At 39.9% G+C, this 25,852-nt stretch overlaps 2 protein-coding genes across 2 annotated transcripts in view; both read left to right on the top strand.

The window, feature by feature from the left end:
• The window catches only part of LOC128529823 (butyrophilin subfamily 1 member A1-like), a 37,577-nt gene extending 28,374 nt beyond the window's left edge, over positions 1–9,203 (top strand). Inside the window, exons 7-8 of the mRNA XM_053503367.1 lie at positions 3,065–3,082; positions 8,653–9,203. Of these exons, the coding sequence (XP_053359342.1) occupies positions 3,065–3,082; positions 8,653–9,203 (569 nt within the window). The remainder of the gene's footprint in view (positions 1–3,064; positions 3,083–8,652) is intronic.
• LOC128529789 (calpain-1 catalytic subunit-like) overlaps positions 1–25,852 on the top strand; it is a 314,185-nt gene that overhangs the window by 76,744 nt on the left and 211,589 nt on the right. The gene's annotated exons all lie outside the window — the stretch shown is intronic.

Here is a 25,852-nt window from a genome sequence, read left to right as displayed (position 1 = left end):
TACTGGCGGGGTGTAGTCCTGGTGGCGGTCTCTGTTTCACGTGTGAATGTGCATGTGAGTGTCTTGTTGCCCGCTGTCACACCTCAGCTGTTGTATTCCGAGCTCAGTTTTCTTTTGGAATATCTCAGTCATTCCTGTATGATTATGATGTGCTTGCATGTTCTACAGTATGTTAAAGTGGAATTGCTCTTTTTCTTTTATTTTATGGTTTGTAATAAAATTTCATTTGTTTCTATATCTGTGTCTCCTGCCGCCTCACTGAGAACGAACCTGTGCTGTTTCTAAGAACAAATTCTCTAATATTACAGGGTGGCGTAATTGTTAGGTAGCACTTCTGTACACCCTCGGTGTCCTGCCACACATAGTTTAATAAGAGTAGATACAGAATAAAAATATGTATCTACATGGTAATATAAAAATACAGAGTATAAAAGCCCAACGTAAAATACAAAAACATAAGAGCTCAGGATGAAGCATTAACAGAAATAAAGTTACATATCAAACCACAAACAACAACAAGAGGAAGGTCAGTGAGAGGAATAAAAGAAATATCACGATTTAACAAAGGAACAGGAGCTTGAGAAAAATCTGTTTGAGTACCAACAGTAGCTGTCTCGTTAGACTGTGTACTAACGGACACTTTAAAATCAGTTTGGGTACTAACACTTACATACCATCTAGGCTTTCTGACAGATGGAGCTGGAGTACTAGACTCTGGCCTCACTGGCTTAAAAGAACAATGAGGACTCTCAAAATCCAAACGCCATTTTTTAAAAAGACCAGGTTTGTAATCACCTTTCTTAAAATAGGTAAACCCTTTGTCTCGTAGATAATGCATCAAAGATCCAGACAACTCAGAATCAGCTCGGACAGGACTTACGGAGGCCTGATCCATAACGGGTTAAGTCGGGTTGTAGTCCTTAGAAGGAACACGATCTGGACTGCCCTGGCTGTCCAAGTCATCCAAAGGGATAAAGTCATCAATGGAGAAGTCGCAGTTAGCTATAAAATAGAACAAAATATATAAGAAACATTGAAATGGGTAAAATAGTGCAAAGGAGATGCTTACCCTATTTAAAAAAAAAAAAGATACGAAAAGTGTAAAGATAATAGAAAATAAATATTTAAAAAAATCTCCCACAATGGAGGGCCAACATCACCATGTGCGCCGCAATCTCCCACAAATGGTGCACTTCTGCATAAATGTCAGATTGGCCCCTACAACACCGACCGCCTTCTCCTGTTTTTAGAAGATCTGCACGAAAGACTGGTGCCAGAGGTAGAAAGGGGACAGGTGGGAGACCACTTGCCAATATATGTTATCACATGGGACAATGTGGCATTTCACCATTCCCGTGCAGTCACAGCCTGGTTTGACGCCCATCCAAGGATGATGTCCCATTTCCTTGCCCCTTACTCCCCTTTCCTCAACCCAATTGAGGAGTTTTTCTCAGCTTGGAGATGGAATGTTTTTGACCATCGTCCACATGACAAATGTCCCTTCTAGATGCAATGGATGCTGCATGCATATATATAATTCCGGTGCTTTTTCTGTTTGTATATCTTGCAGTAATGTCCTTTTGCAAATAAAGTCTGTACTGCAGCAGTTCTGTGTCTGTATTTTTTTTTACATAAACTGAACATTTTATAAAGCTACTCTAAGATGGTCATTCACTTTTTTGTATTGAATTTCTGCAGCAAAAGAAACAAAATGCCTGCATTTACTAAACCCAACAAAACAAAAATGTAGAAAGGCTTCATATATAAAGGCACATGACATAAAATAATGCAGTTTCTGTAATTTTAGTGTGATGATAGTGTTTTTTTTTTTTTTTGTCATGTGTTATGATTGACTAAATGTTCCTGTTGGAAGAGAACATGTGTTACTGTTTTGAATAATTTTTTGATTTTAAAACATGTTTGCAGTGTTTTGCTAGACAGAGTGTACTGTGGTGGTTTATTATTGTAATTGGAAAATTAGTTTTGGGGTTTAGTTTACAATGTCTGATTTTGAGCATGAAATTAACCGTTTTGTAATTGTGTTTTAGGTGTGATGGTGCGTTAAGAGTTTAGGAAATTTGTTAAATGTTTTGAAAAAACTGTCATAGCGATTGTAAAAAAAACTGGAATAGCAATACTTTTATAAATCACAAGGTGAAATACAAATCATTTAAATAATAGTTTTTGTATATGCTTGTTTTTTGTTTGTAGTGATGGAGAAAATTGTAGGTAAGAACAATTTGATCTTTTTAATCTTCTGTACATCATTAAATCAGAGAATTTCTGTCTGAACAGGAAAGTTTAAATTTAACAACAGGATCATCTCATCTTGATTATATTGTGTGTATGTGTGTGTATGTGTGTTCTCCAGTATAATATTAGTGAAAGCACAAATAAATGCTGCATTAATACTAAACTGAACAGAAAATCAAATCAGATCTCCTTGAGAAAATAGTGACATCAGATTTTATAAGAAATACAGTAAGAACTTACTGTATTTAATTTGTATAATAATATTATTGTCCTTATGCAGGTAAATAAAATATGATAAACACTAAATTTCTGCGGTCTATACAATGGAGAATATAAATATATTTTAATTTGAATTATTCTATTTAACACACACTCTTGAAGAAAATTGTTTAAAAATGTATTAAACATTATCCTACATGTGTTTAAGTCGAGTCTCTAATATCAACTTTTTTCCTCTTTTTAGGGCCACAGAGACGAAGGATAGAACAAAGTAATTACACCTTAATTTATAAGACTGTAAAGACTTTTTATTTTAATGCATTTAGAAATCTGAAAATACTATTATATTTAGAAAGAGGAACTGATTATAAGATAAGTCACAGTTTATAATTTTACTTTTCCACCAGCAAAACAAACTCTCAACCAAATCTTTTTTTCTTTTCTTTTTTTTGATAAATTGATATAATCATTTTGGTTTATACTTCTGATCTATAGTATAAATATTATTAAATTACATTATTATATTATTCTAACTTTATTTGCATAAACAAATATAAACATGGTGTAATTACTTGTTTCACAGAGTTAGCAGAGATGAAGAAGTCTGCAGGTAAGAATAATATATTTTGTGTGTGTAAGAGAGAAACAGAGGCAGAGAGAGATGTTTACAGGCGACAGCAGTAGATCCAGAATGATGAGTAAAGTTGACTGGAACGTGGTGTTTCTTTCCTGATCCACTATAAAGGTTTATTTACTCTTGAACAGATTTATTTTACTTTCATGCAAATTGAACCTTCAGCCTGCTTATACATGGATTTAACTTTCTCATGCACAAAACTGTGTGCACGCTCAGCTTCATCCTGCTCGTGCTCTTCATCGGAGTTCCTCTGCACGCTGCCAAAACTGTTTAACCAATCAGAGCTCAGACAGTGAAACTGTTTCTACTGCAGTAGATTCTCATTAGTCAGGGAAAGTGCAGCACCATAAAGTGTGAATGTTCAGGTGACACAGAGGGTGAAGTTAGTCAGTAAAAGGAGCCTGACAATGAGTAACCTCAGGTAGGTTTATTAATGATTTTGGCTTTATAAAGTGAAAGAATAACTCGTATACTCAGTCAGATGTTTAAGGATAGAACTAATGTACAGAAACACTGAGAGACTTGCGCCCCCTATGGCCACATCTGGCAGAACTCCAGCACTCTGTGAGTCCCAGTAAGGAAGGTGAACTCAATGATTCTGGCTTTTACCAAAGCCCTGAGCATTTTATCAGCGATTTTGTCCTTGCCATCTCCCTGCCTTTTTCTTTGGCCGATATATAAAGATTTTCTGCCCATGTAACTTCCAAACAAATATGTAGAGTGAGTTTGTTCAGAAACATGAACACTGTACACCTGAAGGGGATGACATGCTTCAGTGTGGGGTTTTTACAGATTAGAGAGACCACTCTCATGTTGCTCACTAGTTTATCAAATTGAGACAGCTCCCACTCCACGTCCTCATTAGAGATAAACAGGGCAATGTGCGGCATTGTAACTTTCATTGTTGTTGTACTCTGTAGAATAGCAGAATAAAGCTCTTCACTTACATTTATTCTGTTTTCAATCAGCTGAGTAACCCTCGACCATCTGTGATCCTGACACAACGTTTTCTTATCCAACACTTTCTACTACTGACAGTAACACCTGCTCCATAAAGGCCTCAGTGTTCACTTCACACTGCACACCATGACGGAGTGAGAGCGCTACACTGCTTTTGTGAGCTGCCATCCCTCCACTCTTCTGTGAGATCAGGGTTATCACAACAACTCGCCATCTAATAGGGACAGGAATCATCAGGGTCCATCTTATACAATATTATCACGAAACTTAGGTGTTGATTGAATTTGTATTGTGATTCTGCAAGTACCAAAAATCGATAAATATTCTGACTCTGAATTTTTAAAATTTCATTAGAAACTTAAAAACCATTCAGAAAAAAAAAAAACTCTAATCCTTAATATGAGAGCCCTTACACATTTATACATAAACCCACATATTTTTGGAACTTTGTGGTCAATAATCTAAACATAAACACTACAATAGTGACTTTCGATAGTGTTTTAATATTAGCTTCCAAAGGCTAAAACAGGAAGTGAGTAAATGTTCAGACTGATCCTGTATTAGTTTGTTATGGGAAGTACCTCTCATGGATGCAGTCACTTGTCTATAATAAGGCACATAATGATAGTTCTTCCATAACTTTTTCAACTCTCACTTATGGCTTCAAGTAGATGTTAGTGCAGACAATCTGCCATACCCCGGAACCTTCCCTCAACTGACATGCTGAAGTGAATGAAGTGAGACTCACTTTAATAACAAGTGATGTGTGTGAGGAATGCCACCTTCTTTAAGTCAGGAAGACTGGACCTGGTGGAAGAGGCAGAGGAAGCATCATGGTCAATAGCCCACAATGGAGGAACCAGTAAAGTGTGTGACACACTGGGGCATCGTCTTGGCACAGAGGGCAGGATGGGCAACCACCTCAGAAAGCATAGAGACCCTACTGAGTAAAGTTTCCCAAAGTTGGGACCCCTGCAGCAAGACCCCCAGCAGTAGATGGTGGAATTTATAAACACAGGCAATAAGCAGACTTTTATTACACTGGATAAGTGTTAATCAGAAGCATCTGTTAGCTTGTGTATAAAACTATACATGATTTACTTAGTAGTCGTAGTAGCATCCGTAGTGAGTAAAAAGCTTTACTGCCAAAAGTCTCACATAGAGCATTTTTTCATTAGACTTGTTCTTTTTATTACTGTAGCAAATTATTGATTTTTGTATGATCTGCTATGGATTGACACCCTGTCTGTTACCCATGAGAAATAGAGAGAGAGATATTGATTTGTTTATTCTGCAGTGAGTGTTTTCGGAGTGTGTAAGTGTAAAGTGTTGTGGTATTTTACTTCCATCTGGCAGACAAATGATATAACATCATAAAACTTTACAAGATTTAAGAGTCAAGAGACTTTAATTTGCCATTCGTACATGCAGTATGACTGCATTACATTTTTTTTTAGAAAATCCAACTCTCTGAGTCAAATAAAAAATATATATAATAAAAATAAAAGAGGAATGAACATTCAGTACAAAAATAAGACACAAATAAATAGCCGAAGGATTTAAGCTATCAGACTATAATACACTATAACAATTATCTAGCATTGTAGTGTAGTTTTAAACACGATCCCCAGATGTGTAACTACTGCACTTCTTCAGATTTACAAATTCCACTTTGTCTCAAAGGTTTAATTGGACATTTGATGTCACAGTATTATACTGCACATTTGTTCTTTGATAATGAATATGTAAAAGAATAGTTACTTAGTCTTATGTCTGATACATGTACACTGATTATAGCAGCAGGTCTCGGTATGACAGAGATAAAACTAACAGGGTGAGACAGACAGGCTGGAAAGAAGCTGTTATAGGAACATGCTTTGTGTGTGATTATACTTTCAGGTCTGTGGTGTTGTCTTAGAGGTTGTGTGTTGTGCGTTTGTGGGTGAGCAGAGATTGAGCTGAGTGGTGTGTGTCCCTGAGAATACTTTGTGCTTTTTTCCTACAGTGCTGTGTGTATAAGGTGTCCCATGGAGTGGAGATCAGATCCAATTATCCTCTCAGCAACATTTATGACTCTTTGTAGAGCCGTAGAGCCTTCTGTTACCTCTGGGTGATGTTTCCAAAACAGACAGTAATGCCACATGTGAGGACGCTCTCTATAAGTCCTCAGTAGGCCTGGATGAGGCGGGTGATGGATGAGTCTAGCCTTCTTTAGCAGCCTAATGAAGTACAGCCGTTGCTGTGCCCTTTTCACTGTAGTGACGGTGTTTTTGGTCCAGCTCAGGTTTTCTGTCAGATGAAGGCCCAGAAACCTGTGACTGTTAGCCCTCTCCATGTTAATCTCTTTGATGATGAGAGGCCGCAGGGGGTGGGTTTCTTTCTGAAGTCCATGATTATTTCTTTGGTCTTGTCTGTGTTGAGGATGAGGTCATTTCCCTCTCCATGGACAACAATGTTTTTGACCAGCTCCCTGTAAACTAGATCCAGCCTAGGAGTCCAGGTTGGTTGTATCATCTGCGTATTTAATGATGGCGGTGTTTGACTGGATGGAGATGCAGTTGTGGGTGTACTGGGTGTAGATTTTGAGGCTAAGGAAGCAACCCCGTGATGTTCCTGTGCTGATTGTAAGCTCAGCAGAGGCCTTGTCTCCCATCCTCATAACCTGTGCTCTGTCCATGAGAAAGTCCAGAATAGAATTACAAGTGGGAGTTGGGACCCTCAGGTCCATCAGCTTCACAAACAGATTTCCCAGGTGGATGGTATTGAAAGCAGAACTATAGTCTAGGAAGAGCATCTTCACGTATGTTCTACTGTAGTCCAGATGATGGAGTCCACTCAACTATTGGGACAGTAGGTGAACTGAAACGGGTCGATGGTATCTGGGACCATGGAGTTAATATGTAACGATACTAGTTTTTCTAGGCTCTTCATGGCAAACCGTGTAAGTGCCACTGGCCTGAAATCATTCAGAGTAGATGTGTCTGTGATTTTCTGGCACTGATATGATGATGGCAGACTTGAATAAATGTGAGACGACTGCTTGTGTGAGAGACAAGTTACAGTAAAGATGTCTGTGTACACACCTGCCAGCTGCTCAGTACAGGCTTTTAGTACTGTGGGTAAAACGCTGTTGGGTCCTACTGCTTTGCTTAACTTGCTTCAGAACCTTCAGGACCCGTGTGTGTGTGTGTGTGTGTGTGTGTGTGTGTGTGTGTGTGTGTGTATAATTTTTTTACTTTTATAGCCTGGTGGGATCGTCATTGCTGCAGAGTAACACACACCTGTGTGAATTGCCATAGACATAACCTTGGAGAAGTAACTCCGGTTAGTGTGTTTTTGTACTGCATGTGTGCAGTTCTTTTCATTAACCACACATTCATATTATATTCTAGTCACCATACACACTGCACTCCAAAAGACAGAAAACACGCCTGGTGAAGTGTGGTTTTGAATGATATCAGATTAGAGCAAATATATTTTTTATCGAAGTAACCTGATATTATTATTTAAGACCAGCAATAATATATATATTTTTTTTACATAATAATGGTAATATATAGATGCCCCTTTGTCACCAGTGAGGGCTGGTCAACCAACCAGTATGAGTGATCTTTGACCAATCCTTCAGGAGGCTTGGAGAAACATATCAAGTGTGTGTATAAACTGCTGTGTGTGTGTGTGTGTGTGTGTGTGTGCGTGTGCGTGTGCGTGTGTCAGTCACCTGGAGTGTAGTGTCCTCTGGGTTGGAGGAGATGGATTTTTATAGTTCACTCTGTTGTGATTAAAACTAGATAGATAGATAGATAGATAGATAGATAAAAATAATATTGGAAACTGATATTGGTGCGATTCTATCTCCACACAAGAGTGGTTGATAGTTTATTAAGTAAAAAGCTGCAGTAAGTACAGACTGTAAATAAATTCTGTGTCCTGTTGCTTACTGATTAAACTTGATGATTTAATGTTTAAAAACACAGAAAAAATGATTTGAAGTGCTAGAAGATCTGGTGCAGAGGAGCTGATGATGATAAGTAGTAATGGGCCGTTCGTGAACGATTCTACTTGTCAGTGTTTGGGAATTAAAAAAGAATAAAATAAAAAAAATAAATAAATAAACAAAACCCATTAAATTCTTAATAACGAAAAAATACAGTGCATAATATTTAAAATACTGAGAGATACAAGATTAACATCACACATCTGTATTTATTTATCTTAAATGAACATCCTGGAAATTTATTTATTTATTTATTCATTTATTTATTTAATTTATTTAGTCCTCACAAATTAATCTTAAATAATTTAGTTATTATATTTCCAGAAGTCTGTGTTCCGGTTCAATTTTCAGCTCAAATTCAGGCTGCAAAATTCAACATGAAACACATTCCAGTGTAACATCCGGGTTACTCAGAGCTAGGCAAAGCTAATCGAACCTGGAGCGCGTTGTACGGGTTTATGTATTTAAATGTTTCATTCTTTAATCTTCTACAAATCCTCTTATAAATCCTAATGAATCTGATCCACTGATAATGATTTAATCTTTTTTTACCTGAAACTCACATCTCACTCTGTGTTTCTCTCAGTGGATGTGACTCTGGATCCTGATACAGCAAATCCATTTCTCATCCTGTCTGCTGATGGAAAAGAAGTGAAAAAAGTAGACGAGGAAGAGGATCTCCCTGATACACCACAGAGGTTTACTAAAGAACGCTGTGTTGTTGGAAAGCAGAGTTTCTCCTCAGGGAGATTTTATTATGAGGTTCAGGTCAGCGGGAAAACTGATTGGATATTAGGCATCGTGAGAGAGAACATTAACAGGAAGTGGTGGATTATTACACCGAGACCTCAGGATGGATTCTGGACTGTGAGACTGTTGGGTGGGAATCGTTATGAAGCTCTTGCTGATCCCTCTGTCCCCCTCACACTGAGAGAGAAGGTGGAGAAGGTGGGGGTGTTTGTGGATTATGAGGAGGGTCTGGTCTCCTTTTATGATGTGAACTCCAGATCTCATATCTACTCTTTCACTGGTCAGACTTTCAATGAGAAACTCTATCCATACTTCTGTCCTTGTGATAATGATGGAGGTAAAAATGCAGCTCCACTGATCATCTCTCCTGTGTGTAACACTGAGTGAATTTTCTGATGGAAAAGAACTAAAAAAAAGGAAACACACGACAGAATCTCCCTGATACACCACAGAGGTTTGATTGGTATTACTGTGTTGTAGGAAAGCGGTGTTTCTCCTCAGGGAGATTTTATTATGAGGTTCAGGTCAGCGGGAAAAGATGGTGGACTTTAGGAGTCGTGAGAGAGAACATTAACAGGAAGGGGGGGATTATTACACTGAGACCTCAGGATGGATTCTGGACTGTGAGACTGTCGGTCGGGAATGAATATGTTGCTCTTGCTGGTCCTGATGTCCTTCTCACACTGAGAAAGAAGGTGGAGAAGGTGGGGGTGTTTGTGGATTATGAGGAGGGTCTGGTCTCCTTTTATGATGTGAACTCCAGATCTCATATCTACTCTTTCACTGGTCAGACTTTCACTGAGAAACTCTATCCAGTCTTCTGTCCTCGGTATGAGGATAAACCACTGATCATCTCTCCTGTGTGTAACACTGAGTCAGTTTTCACCTCACATATTTAATAACCTGGTAAAGGTCAGAATAAACAAGAACTTTTTCCGCTTAATTTCAGAAATATATGTTACTTTACTACAGTTTTTACACACGATTTACACTTTATTAATGTTCATACCTGTTTATTTTATTTGTTTGTCTTGCATAAAGAAATTAATTTAACCGGAGATATTAACCGGTACCACGCGCTCAAGGCTCGATTGGTTTTGTCTACCCCTGAGTAACCCACATGTTACACTGGAATGTGTTTATGTTGAATTTTGCAGCCTGAATTTGAGTTTAAAAAAACAAAACAAATGAACTGTTTTACCTGTGTGTGTGTGTGTGTGTGTGTGTGAGAGAGAGATTTCATGAGTATGTAATGCAGGTATAGAGCTGTTAATAAGGTTTGTTTGTAGTAGTGATGTTTATTTTATCTGTAATTTGATCTCAGTTCTTAGTGAATGTTCTTACCTGCATCACTGGATGTGTAAATGTGTTTATAATATTTCTAAAAAAAACATAGATTTTATTGATAGGGACCATTGATGTGATAACCTGGTGTTTCAGTACATTCAGCTGGTCAGCTGACTTCATTTTATTTCCACATATCGTTACTGAGTCTCGACTTGAGGGACTGAAGCAACTCCAGATCATAACACAAAGTCCAATCTTTATGCTCCAGAGTTTTCTTATGGACACACAGCTGTTTAGTCCCAATCCTGTGAGATCTCATCACATTGTGTGTGTGTGTGTGTGTGTGTGTGTGAATGTTCTTCCTTTTTACTATTAAACATAGCTCTGGTTTCTACTGGATATTTTTCTTTACTGTGCAGCTTCACTAAGCGTTTAGGTGATCTCCCATCACACTCATTCAGGATGTTTCTTCTGTAAAGTTGAGGGTTTAGTTCTATCCTTCCATGTGTTGGACAGGTCATAAACCCAATTCCCAAGTTATTTCATCTTCAGTGTCCTTAGTGGTTTTTCTTTGCTTTACACAGGGCAATAATTGAATATTGAAGGTACTTAATTCCGATCTACAGTCTTGTTCCTGATTATTTTCCTGTTATGTGAATAAAACTCTGTGTCTCTGAAGCAGCTGGTTTATTGTGACACTAAGTGTTGATGTTGGTTTAAATAAGTTGCTCTTATTCACTGCTACTGGGATGAAATACAAAAACAATCAGTATTTAATATGAAGTTTTTCATTCTTCAAAACCTGCTGGATCCGGCTGGGCAAAGAGTCACAAAGACGTCTGCAGTCCTCTGATTTCACTCACTTAATCCCTGCCTGTTTGATCGCTTTTAAATCCACCTACAGAGGGAGGAGAAGCAGCGACTCTCAGAGCTCAGAGATGCTGTTACACTCACTGTATCAGGTCTGTGTGAGTTTGTTATATTTTGTCAGTAATTAGATGTAACAAAATTGACACTCTGAATAAATTCATGTATTTATGTCTTTATTTATCATATTGATTGTCCATCAGACCCAGCAGAGACAGTAGTAAGTGTCTCTCCACTGAGCTGGTTGACTGAAGGAGACTCAGTGACTCTAAGCTGTGAGGTTAAACACTCCTCTACAGGCTGGACATTCAGCTGGTACACAGATGTTCCCTACAGAGACAGTCAGGGTTCCCTCAGGTACAGGACAGCGCTCCTCTCAGACAGCAGCAGAGGATCTGGAGGCTCCTACACTCTCAGTCCTGTTACTCTGAATCACACAGGAGTTTATATGTGCAGAGCAAAGAAAGGAGAACCAGTCTTTCACACACACTACAGTGAACCACAGCCACTGTGTGTCACTGGTAAGGAAATACATCAACAACAATAGCGCAGAGCTGAAGTGTAGCAAATGTAGTCTGAGTGAAAGAGTAGGATATCTGATTAATATTTTTATTGATATTAAGTATCACGTATATCTGTTGTAATATGTTGTGTAATAAGTGTTTTAGATAATTTAAGTATTATATTTTTATTCTGGTGATACTGTCTAATTAAAGCAAATATTAATGGATTTATTGTGTATATTTATCAAGTTGTACATCTGAATAATGTGTGTGTTTCAGGTGAATCTCCTCCAGTGTCTCTGATCATCAGTCCCAGCAGAACTCAACACTTTACTGCTGACTCTCTCTCACTGAGCTGTGAGGACCAGAGAGACTCTACTGGATGGACAGTGAGACGATACACACACAGTGAGAGGATACCCACACAGTTAGATTGTTCATCAGTTTCAGGATCTACATGTAACATCAGCTCCCTCTCTACATCACACACTGGAGTTTACTGGTGTCAGTCTGAATCTGGAGGACGCAGTAATTCTCTCAACATCACAGTGCACAGTGAGTCTTCATGTAGTGTGTTACTGCTGAAGGAAAAGGAAACAGTTTAATCACGGAGTAATTGGAAATCTGAAACCATAAAGATGCTTAAGATTGAACACTTTTAATAAATTTTCCTTGCAGCATTTCCTTTCGTCATAGACGTATGTTTGCTACTGTATTTACTCTTTGTTCCTGTCGATAAAATGATTACTGTGTACATGTCGTCCTTCTCTTTCCTCCAGATGGTGATGTGATCCTGGAGAGTCCTGTCCATCATGTAACTGAGGGAAATCCTCTGACTTTACACTGTTTATATTACAACACAAAGATCTCAGACTCTGGTGCTGATTTCTATAAAGATGATTCATTTCTCCAGAAGCAGACTACAGGAGAGATGACCATCAGTAGTGTCTCAAAGTCAGATGAAGGTTTCTACCACTATACACATCCAGAGAGAGGAGAGTCACCCAAAAGCTGGGTTTCAGTCACTGGTGAGGATAAGTGAATAACTCAGGCCTTTATTTAGTAAGGAACACAAGTAATGGTGTTAAAGGGAACTATTTAGTGAGGGTGTGTGTGTGCTGTAGCTCAACTTGTAATTTAAACTAAAGTTTTAATATTTTCTAATAACAGGACATCCTGAAGTGTTTTCCTTTTTTTATTCTGCAGCAACTTTTATTATTATTATTATTATTATTATTATTATAAGGGCCCAAGCACTATGACATCAACCCTAAATTACATCATAGTGTGTGAAGGGCCTCTTGTTTTTCTAAATATTATTATAGTAATGTAATATAATGTTGTTGTTTTACATTTACATTTACATTTAGGCATTTGGCAGACGCTCTTATCCAGAGCGACTTACAAAAAGTGCTTTAATGTTTACATAATTGGAAACATACTTACACTGGGTTAACTAGGTTAATAACTAAGTGCCATTAGTCCAACACAACTGGGAAGAGTTTTTTTTTTTTTTTTCTTCGGGGGGGGGGTTAGTCCAAAGACTGGAGAAACAGATGCATCTTGAGTCGTCGTTTAAAGATAGTCAAAGTCTCTGATGTACGGACATCTAGAGGAAGGTTATTCCACCACCTAGGTCTTCTTCTTCTTTGTCTTTCGGCTGTTCCCTTTCAGGGGTCGCCACAGCGAATCATCTGCCTCCATCTAACCCTATCCTCTGCATCCTCTTCTCTTACACCAACTAACTTCATGTCCTCTCTCACTGTATCCATAAATCTCCTCTTTGGTCTTCCTCTAGACCTCCTGCCTGGCAGTTTCAACCTCAGCATCCTTCTACCGATATATTCACAATCTCTCCTCTGAACATGTCCAAACCACCTCAATCTGGCCTCTCTGACTTTATCTCCAAAGCATCTAACGTGGGTTGCCCCTTTGATAAACTCATTCTTAATCCTATCCATCCTTGTCACTCCCAAAGAGAACCTCAACATCTTCAGCTCTGCTACCTCCAACTCTGCCTCCTGTCTTTTCTTCAGCGCCACTGTCTCTAAGCCGTAGAGCATCGCTGGTCTCACCACTGTCCTGTACACCTTTCCTTTCATTCTCGCTGATACTCTTTTATCGCACAACACACCTGACACTTTTCTCCACCCATTCCAACCTGCCTGTACCCGCCTCTTCACCTCCTTTCCACACTCTCCGTTGCTCTGGACCGTTGACCCCAAGTACTTAAAATCCTGCACCTTCTTTACCTCTGCTCCCTGTAGCCTCACTGATCCTCCTGGGTTCCTCTCATTTACACACATGTATTCCGTTTTGCTGCGGCTAACCTTCATTCCTCTGCTTTCCAGAGCATACCTCCACCTCTCCAAATTTTCCTCCACCTGTTCCCTGCTCTCGCTACAAAGCACAATGTCATCTGCAAACATCATAGTCCATGGGGACTCCTGTCTTACCTCATCTGTCAACCTGTCCATCACCAGAGCAAACAAAAAGGGGCTTAGAGCCGATCCTTGATGCAGACCCACCTCCACCTTGAACTCTTCTGTCACACCTACAGCACATCTTACCACTGTCTTACAGCTCTATTCCACCACCTAGGTGCCAGAACAGAAAAGAGCCCTCGATCCCTGAGAGATGGTGGGATGAGGCGAGCAGTGCTGGAGGATCGGAGGGAACGTGGTGCAGTGCGTGGTGTAATTAGCGCAGAGAGGTAAGTGGGTGCTGGGCCATTTTTTAGCTTTGTAGGCAAGCATCAGTGTTTTGAATTTGATGCAGGCAGCTACAGGAAGCCAGTGCAGGGAGCGGAGGAGTGGGGTGGTGTGGGAGAACTTGGGGAGGTTAAAAACGAGACGTGCTGCTGCATTCTGGATCAGTTGCAGAGGACGAATCGTGGACAGAGGCAGGCCTGCCAGGAGTGAGTTGCAGTAGTCCAGTCTTGAAATAACAAGGGACTGAACAAGCACCTGAGTAGCCTGTGAAGAAAGAAATGGGCGAATTATTCTGATATTGTAAAGAAGAAATCGACAAAAGCGGGTAAGGTTAGCGATGTGTGGGGAAAATGACAAATGATTGTCCACTGTTACCCCAAGATTGCGGGCGGTGGCTGAAGGAGTGATTTGGTTGTTGTCCAGGGATATCACAAGGTCTTGACCTGGAGATGATTGATATTTTAATTGTCTACTGAAAGACATTGTGATCAGATGAACAGTATAGAAATTACAACACTTTTACAGACATTTGCAGCTCAGATTTTGCTTGACCAGTTTTGTTTTTTCCCACTCATTATTTCACTTACAAGTAAGCAGATAAATGTTCTAGAGTTTCCTAGTTTTAACACTTATTAACTCTCAATGTGAAGTCCAAAGAACTACCACTGCGAGTGAAGCCATAATTATGCTGAAAACTCAGAGAGAGAGAGAGACCAAGAACATTAGATGTGGCCAAATCAATGTTCATACAATGGTACATACAAGAACGCACTGCGAGTGGAGGAAACCCATAATATTTGGACGCATTCTTTCCCTGGTGGTGAAAACCCCTTCACAACATGTAGACAAGTCTAAAATCTAGAAGTCTGGGCAGTGTGTGGAAATGAATATTTTCTTTAATAATTGACAGAAGTTGAAAGAGTGGTTTCTTTTGTTGTTCTTGTTGTTGTTGGGCGTCTTCAAATTTGTATAAAAAATGAATGTTTTGAGGCCTTCATCTCAGGAGACACAGCGACATCTGGTGGTCATCTTACATTATGGCAGCCATTTACTAAAGCACTGCCATACCACCCTGGGCCCGGTTTTCCACGAAAGCTTCTTATCGCTAAGTGGTTCCTAATTTGTACCTTAACCTCTCTCTTAACGTTATGGCGCATTTCCTAAAATGTTCGTACTATAAGTATCTCTTAGGTAAGTCACATGGCCATAAGGTTGGTTTGGACCAACCTTAACTCATTCTTATCGTAGTTTCAGCTCAGACGCTAGTTGCCACCGCTGAGCAGCTTTATAAATCAGCGGTGTATGTAAACACATTATGTCCTAGACGTTTATGTTGCGTTTTGTAGTGGCGCTTGATTGACTTCTACACCGGCATTCGTTTGTCTCTGTCTAACGTCGGCCTGCAGACCAAATTGTAGTTTGTGTGTTAACCTGTGGGGGCAGTGTCGGGAACTGGATATCTTCTGTTCACTGTTCACTCTCTGACTGCACAACATCGGATTAAAGGATTTTTTTTTTGTGGTTTATAAAAAAATTCGAAAAATTTCCGCGCAAGTTTTTCAACAAATTTTTTTTTTTATTTTGCCTTTTTCCGCATTTCGCTATGTATAGCATGTAGGATCATGGAACTACAGTAGAAGTTTCCTTGCGTTTGTTGGGTTTTGAACGCCAAGAAAAAGCTGCATGCAACGTTTTTTTAATGCTGTATAAACGCGCAGCCGGACAAATGCACATTACTAAAGCCCATGTGAACACTCTCATTGATTCCTATGTGTAGAAAACACTCACTGGACGCTACGAACGGAAAAAAAACGCTCGATTTTAACGCCCGTGTGAACAAGGCCTAAGTGGCTAAGATGGTATAAATGGGTAATCATGGTGGCGTCCAGAAAACAACAGATACGGCAGCGATAGCATGTTGTTGTGGTAGACCGAAGACGGCGCCATCCGCGGTGATTGTAATGCTTTATACCCCTATCTCACCTATATGGTTTGACTCACGGTGAGCGGCTGCCGTCTGCCGCAATTGCCCGCAGATGTTCCGTGAAGTTCTGCAAGGTCTGCAAGGTTAAACATCTTTAATTATATAATTTAATTAAACATGTTCAATTTTTTCGTGCTAAAGGATGGAAACGTAATCTCCGTGCCAAAACTCGCGCTGAATCATAATAAACCATAGTTACAGCCACCGCGCAAAACCGTGTAGGTGAGATAGGGGTATTAAACCTCTACTCTGTCATTTCATCGTATTAATTTCATAGTTCGCTATACAACCCCAACAACTGACATGCTTCACATTGTTTCTGAAGCTGGCAAAGAGTGTTGTCAGCTGTTTGTCAATCAACTATGATTGTATACCCGGTTCGTTTCACCGTCACTACAGGTTACATGAAAATATTAGCGACAGTTTGGTGATTTCATTTATATATTTGTATATTATGGCATAAGTTTTTTTTTATTATATCTTTATTATATCTATTTAGGTAATTTTTAAATTTTCAGACATACAAAAAGAACCCAATCACAAAACCAGACAAAACACACCTTACACAAATGAAAAAAAAAAAAACAGCATCTCCTTCAGTCAGCCACTTCACTGTGTAAAGGCAAAAAAAGGTCAAAGATAGATTTTTACTCTATATGACATTGGTAGTATTAACAAAAATGAACAAAAAGAAATGGTGTATTAACACCGGCACTACGATTACAAGGTTTCAAGTAGTTTTGCGATTATCGGAAATTTTTAACAGGTGATTAAAAAGAGGCCTCCAAGAAACTTCAAATAGATCTATATTTCCAGACATACTATATCTAAGCCTCTCTACATGAAGGGTGGAGGAAAGTTTAGACAACCAAGTCTTGAATAGTGGCCTTGACTTATTCTTCCACATGCAAAGCATAGATTTTTTTGCAATCATCATACCATACTGTATACGCACTCGGAAAGCATTGTTAAGATGCTGCAAGGAGACTGACCAGCCAAAAAGAGCAGTTGCAGGGTCTAAGGGAAGTTCACAAGCATAAACTTCTGAAAGAAATTAAAAACTTCTGACCAGAATTCACCAATTTTAGGGCATGCCCCAAAAAGATGACCAAGCAAACCCTCAGCAGTCTCACAGTTATTGCAGAGAGAGGAAATAGTGGGATAAAAAGTATGAAGTTTAACCCTGAAGTAGTGCAATCAATGTAACACCTTGTACTGAATAAGTTGGTGCCTAGCATTAATAGAGAAGGTGTATATAAGACACTTTTCCCAGTTTTCCTCAGAAACATGAATATCTAGTTCCTTTTCCCAATCGTTTTTCAGATGATTAGTAAAGACGTCTAACTGACTTGTAAAAAAATCTACAAATTTTGTGACTAACTTTGGGTTATTGGGAGCGCAAGTAAGTAGTTTGTGTAATTCATTATCAGCTGGCAGAGTTTCAAAGTTCGGGTCTAATAATGAGGGTTTAAAGGCCATGTTACGACAAACAGGAGCAAAAAAAAAAGAAAAGAAGGTATTTGGCAGTTTGAATGTCTTACTAATCTGACGCCATATCCTGAGAGAGTTATTGATCATGAAGTGGGATCTAACTGCAACTTTAGATTTCTCAGGGGCAGCAAATAGCGACGAGGAGAGAGATGAGTTTAAAGCACCACGCTCAATCATAAGCCATGAAGTAAGATCAACTATAAGGGCATGGGTCCTGCCAAAAAGTTAAGGCTCTACAATTGGCAGTGCAGTAGTATTGTTGAAAATTTGGCAAACCTAACCCCCCAATGACCTAGGCTTACACACATGCAATTTAGATATTGTATGTGTTTTAAAGCCCTATATAAAAAGCAGTATAATAGAATCCAAAGTTTTGAAGAACTTTTTGGGCAAATAAGTTGGTAGATTCTGAAAAAGATACAGAAATCTGGGTAATATCACCATCTTAATGCCATTCACCTGCCCCATCATTGATAGTGGCAGGGTCCTCCACTGTTTTATATTGGTTTTCAGATTTTCTAGCAGAGGTAAAAAAGGTTATTTGTATATATCCTTAGGGTTTCTAGGTATATTAAGATCCATATATTTCTATATAACTGTTACTATAACTATAACTTTAACTGTTTGTGGCTATTTTAAAAGGAAGACTACTCATAAAATTTGAGTCTACTGTATATTGTTAGTCACTGCCAGAAATTCACTTTTTTGCCAGTTAACTGAATATCTTGAGAATTTACCAAATGTTTCCAGTGAATTTAGCAGGGGTGGTACAGACTGTTCTGGGTTGCGGAGATACAAAATAATGTCATCTGCATAGAGAGAAATATGACGATTAATTTGGCCTAAATTTGGGGGTAATAATAAAGGGTTCTTTTTAATGGCAAGGGCAAGGGGTTTAACTGCAATTGCAAAAAGCAAGGGTGAGAGAGGACAGCCCTCCCGAGTGCCTCTATGTAGTAAAAATTGAGATGATCTACTAAAATTGGTTAAAACCAAAGCTCTAGGATAAGCATATAACATTTTCACCCAAGAGGCAAATGTATCACCCATGTCACGTTCTCTAATCACAGCTAAAATATAGTCTCACTCAATTTGGTCAAACGTCTTTTCTGCATCCAAGGCAAGAACTGCAATACTAGCTTGAGGCTCAAACCTAGTATACAAGATATTCATTAGTCGCCTAACATTAAAAAAGGAGAAACGGGCAAAAATGAAACCAGACTGGTCATGATTAACAACTTTCCCAATACAATTATTTAATCTGTTGGAAAGAATCTTAGTGAAGATTTTAAGATCAGAGTTCAAAAGAGATATGGATCGATATGATGATGGATTTGTTTTTTCTTAACCTTTTTTTTTTTAATTAAGGAGATATTTGCCTCATACAAGGACTGGGGAAGCTTATGTTTACCAGATGAGTGGGTAAACATTCTCAACAGCAAAGGGAAGAGCGTCTGTGCAATTTTTTTTATAAAATTCAATACCAAACCCATCTGGGCCGGGTGCCTTTCCACCCTGAAGATTTAATAGCATCTAGTATTTCAGCGATTGATATGTCAGCATTTAAAGCTGTCTGCTCTGCACACCCTAACTTTGGAAGATGTATTGAATGAAGAAAAAAACATAATGCTGAGGGGTCAGAGCAGCCCTTTGACTTGTATAATTCTTTAAATGTATTGTTGATTTCAGTGGGTTTTGTTAAAAAAAAACTCATTGTTTTTGATTTCATAAATTGCTCTACTGGCTTGAAGCCCTCTTAGCTGGCGAGAAAGCAATTTGTCTGGTTTATCGCCAAGTTAAATTTTTTTTGTTTAACTTTTAGCAACATGTTATAAACTTGGTTTGAAAGAATTGAGTTATATTCCAATTTGAGTGCTGCAATTTCATTAAGCAAATCCGAATCTGTAGAATCTCTGTATGTATCTTCTAACTGCGAAAGACGATTATCAATTTCTAGAAGACGTTTCTCTCTTTGTTTTTTAAGACTGGATTCATAAGAAATAATATGTCCTCTCAGGACAAATTTTAGAGTTTCCCATAATATCGAATCATTAAATTTGTGTCATTAAATTTGAGAAACTCAGCAAGCAACCCTGTTAAATGCTCACAAAACCTGGAATCCAAAAGCAGAGTAGGGTTACACCGCCAATTATAACTGGGCCTAATTTCTGACAGATCTAGGGAAAGAGTCACTGCTGAATGATCAGAAATGATTCTATTATGTTGTTTAAATGATTTAACACATTAAGTCAATTAAAAAAAATCTTAGAGTATGATTTGTTAACCTGCGAAAAAAAGTGTACTGCTTGTCTGTTGGGTATTTTAATCTCCAGATATCAACAAGATCAAGGGAAGCCATCAGATCATTAAGAGCAATGGCAGAATTAGTCAAGGATATATCAGCACATGAAGGAAATCTGTCTAAAATAGGGTCTAATACTAAATTGTAATTGCCGCCTATTATCAGATGTGTGTTTACAGTGGTAGGCAAAAGGTTAAAAACTTTGCGAAAAAAAGTGGGATCATCGAAATTAGGTCCATACACATTGAGCAATGTTGCATGAGTTGAGGAAAGTAAGCCTGATACAATTACATAACGACCGTTAGGATCGCTGATAGTCGATATGTGCTTAAAAGGAACAGATTTCCAAATTAAAATAGCTACCCCCCTGGCCTTGGATGAGAAAGAAGCCTGGAATACCTGAGAGATCCAACTGCATCTCAGTCGGCTTTGTTCAGAGTGCCTAATATGCGTCTCTTGTAAAAATAATATGTCAGCAGCAATAGACTTTAAATAAGAAAAGAAAAAACTTTGGCTCTCTTAACCTGATTATTTAAACCCCGGACATTCCAGCTGGCAAGGGTGACGTTGCCAACTTCAGATAAAGATCTATTACAAGTCATAATGTATAATATTTATTTATAATATAGTGACTACTGTAAATTAATTTGGAGAGATACTAGCCGGTGAAGGAGGTACACAGACACAACACACACATACACAAGGAAGAAAAAAAACACCGCCCACCCCTACCTTTTCAACTTCACCCAAATGAAGCGGAGAAAAAAAAAACATACGAACAGTGAAACTGCTGAGCAGCATAAGGAGTGAACAAAAAACCTACCTATCAAAGTAACCTCAAACAGAAAAACGGGGGCTACCTCGCAGCCTCCATCCAAAAATGTAAAAAAAAGCAGTTGCTCAATGAACCTGAGCTACAGATTTAGAACTCTAACAGATATAAAACTGTTTATGAAATTATTTAAAAAACTATTTAGACAAACATGACGGTCTCAACATTCACATGTAAACGAGGGCATTAATAACTACATATATAATGTAATCTAATAACAACAGGGGCATAGCAAGCTTTGTGTGGGGGATAAATGTGTGGGGATAAATGTGGTTTGTTTAACAATAAAAATGATGAATACAATGACAGAAGGGTACAAAAGGTATTAACATACAAGATATAAAAAGCTTTCAATTTAAATGAGTGATAGTGATACTAGAGTGATACTAAAAACACACTCAGAACACACTTGCTAGACTTGCTAAAGATTTAGAATCAGAAATGCTTTAATAATCTCAGGGAGAAATTATTTTGTTACTCCAAATATACAGACAACATTTCATACAAACAACATACTGTATATTCAGAACATAAATATAAACAACTATGTATATATATAAATGCAACCACCAACAACAACTGACCAAATAATATATGACCAACGATATCTCTCATTTAAAAGAACTAAAAGTGCTCTTTCTGCTTTCCTTACAAGAGACAAACTGCTCAGCAACCTTTTTTCTGTTTCCCCTGTCCAGCTTGTCTTTATGTACATGACACACAGCAACACTGTTGAGGCGAGTTTGGGTCAGTGAATATTGAAAAGTAAGACAATGAAAAAAATGCAAACAGCATATAATGGTAATAGGCTACTGTTGTTTAATGTCAACATTTTTCAACTTTCATCTCTCAACTTCACTTACAGGATTTCTCTTGAAAAAGGTGTAAATCTTCTCCTGCCTCTTTCTTTTCTTTATCTTAATGATACTGCGTGACAAAAGGACAGTGGTAAGCTTGATAGTGGCATGGGTCTGACAGGACTGTGACTGCTACATTTTGCTTACTTGCTGATGAGGTTCCACACTCAGGTAAGAATCAGAGAGATCAACAACACCCTGACAACGTCCTGATTGGGACCGTGTAACCGCACATGCTGGAAAAGCTAGAGAAAATGTCACAGAGAGATCAGGGGAATTACACATTACTGGCTTGCTAGTGACTATTGGACTGGGAAAAATGTTACCACCGGCAAGGTCAAATTCAAAATCAAATCAAATTCAAATTTTATTTGTCACATACACAGTCATACACAGTACGATATGCAGTGAAATGCTTATACGACCGCCGGTGACCTTAAAAAGAAAATAAAAAACTATATATAAGGAATAAATATTAATAAAAGAAATCAAATACAAAGGAAAATAATGTCACTAGTAAAATTAACAACTGTACAAATAAGGGCATGTAAAAATATCACAAAAATAGAATATAGGAATATGGGGGGGAAATATATATATAAAATTTTTAAAAGTGTTTTAAAGTGGCATTGAAAGGTCTTAAAGTGGCAAAGTGTCATGTGCAATGGCAGGTAAACATGTATTGTATAAAGTGACTTGTGCAATGGCTTCAGATATGTAAATATGTATTGCATGAATGTGTCCATGATTGTCCAGTCAGTGTCAATGTTTGCAGGTCAGGGAGCTCGGTGCTGATGATGCGCTCAGCTGATCGCACCACCCTCTGTAGAGCTCGTCTGTCCTGCTGGGTGCTGTTTCCAAACCAGGTCGTAATGTTTCCCGTCAGGATGCTCTCTATGGTACAGGAGTAGAAATTCCTGAGCACCTTAGAGGGCAGTCTAAAGTCTCTCAAGCGTCTGAGGTGGTAGAGACGCTGCCGGGCCTTTTTTACCACGGTGTTGATGTGACAGGACCATGACAGGTCCTGCGTGATGTGAACACCGAGGTATCGGAAGCTGTCCACTCTCTCCACTGGGTTCTCATTGATGATGGGGATCTGGTAGTTCCTCTTCTGCTTTGTACTAAAGTCCACTATCAGCTCCTTTGTCTTGCTGACGTTCAGGAGGAGATTGTTCCTCTAGCACCAGTTCTCCAGATTTTCAATCTCCTCTAGGTAGGCCGACTCATCACTGTTGGTGATCAGGCCCACCACGACAGTGTCGTCAGCAAACTTGATGATGGCGGTGGAGTTGGTAGTGGCCATGCAATCGTGGGTGTACAAAGAGTACAGCAGGGGGCTCAGAACACAACCCTGGGGGCTCCAGTGCTCAGAGTGAGTGAGGCTGAGACATGTCCGCCCATCCTTACTGCCTGTGGTCTGCCAGTCAGAAAATTGGAGATCCACTGACACATGGATGAGCTGAGTCCCAGGTGCTCCAGCTTGGTGGTGAGTGTGGAGGGAATTATGGTATTAAATGCAGAGCTGTAGTCGATTGTTACGACCCCTTAGTCTAGGGTTCAGGGCCGCAACAAAATAAAAAAAATAAATAAATAAATCCTTTACAACAGGATAGAGAGTGCGTGGTCTTTTATTTTACACAGACACACACACACACACACACAGGAAGCTCTTGGCTTCAGGGTTGGGCCAAGGCCAAAACAATAAACAAAAAAACTCCCCCTATCTCCTCCCTCAAGCTAACTAACCTACCAAAAGAAAACTTTAAACAAAATACATTAGACTAACCTAACTCCCTAACTAAACACAAAAACAGGAGAAAATGGGTTTAAAGAAAATGGCACCCAACCCCTACTGCTTCCAACAAAAAAAGTATATACAACCAAACAGAAAACTATTTACAATATTTACAACGAAAGCAAAACTAAGATAGAAACAAAAGAAAACCAACACTTTACAACTCACAACAATACCGGCGCGACTCAACAGTTTGCATACAATAGTCAATACAACACACATCTCCAAATCCCAGCGCTTCCGGGTTTCACTGGCCAGCTTAAAAAGACGGATTTCGCCACGGCCAGCCAATCCCGTCGCACGTCACGGCACGCTCAATCAGGGAGGGACCTCCTGCAACAAGTGAGCGAGGGAGAGAGAGAAAGGCAGGGAGAGAGAGAGCAGCACCAGCAGCCACGCACGCGCACATACGTGCACTACAGCCGCACGTAACATCGATGAAGAGCATTTTAACATAATTTGCTTTCCTAGTGTCCATGTGAGTAAGTGATGTGTGAACGCGCTTCCAGTGCTGGCAGTGACTTCCTGTCTGCAGCCGTTAGCATTAGCATCGCTAGCATCTTTAGCTGCAGCCTCGAAGCGAGCATAGAAAGTGTTCAGCTTGTCTGCCAGAGTCGCGTCCGCGTTCGTCATACCGGTTGTTGGTGTTTTATAGTCCGTAATTGTCCTTAATCCCTGCCACAGGCTCCTAGAGTCACTCTGTTGGAGTTGTGACTCTAGTTTTCTCCCATAGCGCTGCTTCGCCTCTTTCACCGCCTTATGGACGCTGTATGACGCAGCCTTGTACGGTTCCATGTCCCCCGACGCGAGTCCCGTGTTGTAGGTAGCGGTGTGAAATCTCAGAGCGTCGTAGATGGTTTTATCCACCCACGGCTTTTGGTTGGGAAACGTTATGATAGTCTTTTTCTCTACGGTATCGTCCGCTAATTTCCCAATGAATCCCACAACCGCTTCCGTAAACACGCTGACGTCATCATCGGAGCTGTTTCGGAACATGTCCCAGTCTGCGTCATCGACTGCGTCCTGTAACGCGGCCACCGATTGGTCCGTCCAGCGCGCGACCTCCCTCTGAACCGGAACTTCCTGTTTCAGCCTTTGTTTGTATTTTGGCATGAGGAAGAAGGCGGCGTGGTCGGATTTACCAAATGATGGGCGAGATTGTGCCTTGTAGCTGTCCTTGACCGTTGTATAACAATGATCCAGTGTCCTTTCGCCCCTGGTGGGGCAGGTGATGTGCTGATAAAAGTTTGGCACTGCGCGTTTGAGGTTGGCACTGTTAAAGTCCCCCGCTACAATAAGCGCAGCGTCCCGGTGTTGTGTTTGGTGCTGTGTGAGTGCTTCATGCAGCTTGCATAAGGCAGTGTCCGTGTCCACTTGTGGTGCAATATAAACGGCGCTGATTATGACCGATGTGAACTCCCGAGGGAGATAAAAAGGACGACACATGATGGACAGTAGTTCCAGATTTGGAGTGCAGGAGCGTGTGAGAGGAACAACACTCGCGCTGTTGCACCAGCTGCTGTTCACCATTAAACACACGCCGCCTCCCCTTGACTTCCCCGAGTCCCGTGTCCTGTCCATGCGGTGAACCAAGAAGAACTCGGCCGGCTGGATGGCGTGGTCCGGCACCGCTGGGTTCAGCCATGTCTCGGTGAAGCAGAGGAGATTGCAGTCCCGAATGTCTCTCTGGAACTTTACCCTGGCCCTGAGGTCATCGAGCTTGTTTTCCAGTGACTGGACGTTGGCGAGCAGGATGCTAGGCAGAGGTGTGCAGTGTGCACGGGCTCTCAGCCTGTTCCTGACGCCGACTTGTTTCCCTCAGGGCCGCCGCTTCGCGTCGCGTCCTTTGTGTTCCCTCAGGATCTAACTCGGCCAGCTTGGATCCGGAGTTAAAACGTCGAATTGTGAGTACATTGTATACCAATAGAAACAAGAGTGTCTCTATCATAACTAATGTACCCCATGGTGGTAATTTTGCCTTTTTTAAAACACTGAAAACTAACTTAAAAAACAAAAACAGAGAAAAGGTGGTCGGAGCAGTCGTGACGGCAGCCAACCTCACTGGCGCCATCTTGGATTATCTTCCATTGCCCAGTATGCCCAGTTTGAGGCTGACATTGTCTACGGGCAACTTTTTACACACACCCAACTGGACCAAGCCTGTAACAAGGTCAGATTCCAAGTTGACGGTGTGTAATGGAACACTTATGCACCCCATCTCTATACCACGCTCAAGGACATTTGACATATGACGCATCAGAGAAGGGCAAAGCATCCTCAAGCACGAAGGACTGAGCTGACCCAGTATCTCTAAGAACCTGCACACATTTATCTGCAGAGTCGCCAGCTAGTGACACATAACCTGTCAGAAGAAAGGGATGATAAGACGACGTGTCAGCTGAAAACA

The sequence above is a fragment of the Clarias gariepinus genome, chromosome 1, assembly GCF_024256425.1.
Source record: "Clarias gariepinus isolate MV-2021 ecotype Netherlands chromosome 1, CGAR_prim_01v2, whole genome shotgun sequence".
NCBI classification, from domain to species: domain Eukaryota; kingdom Metazoa; phylum Chordata; class Actinopteri; order Siluriformes; family Clariidae; genus Clarias; species Clarias gariepinus.
The sequence above is the reverse complement of the archived record's forward strand: the minus strand, read 5'-3'. Positions and strand labels throughout refer to the sequence as shown.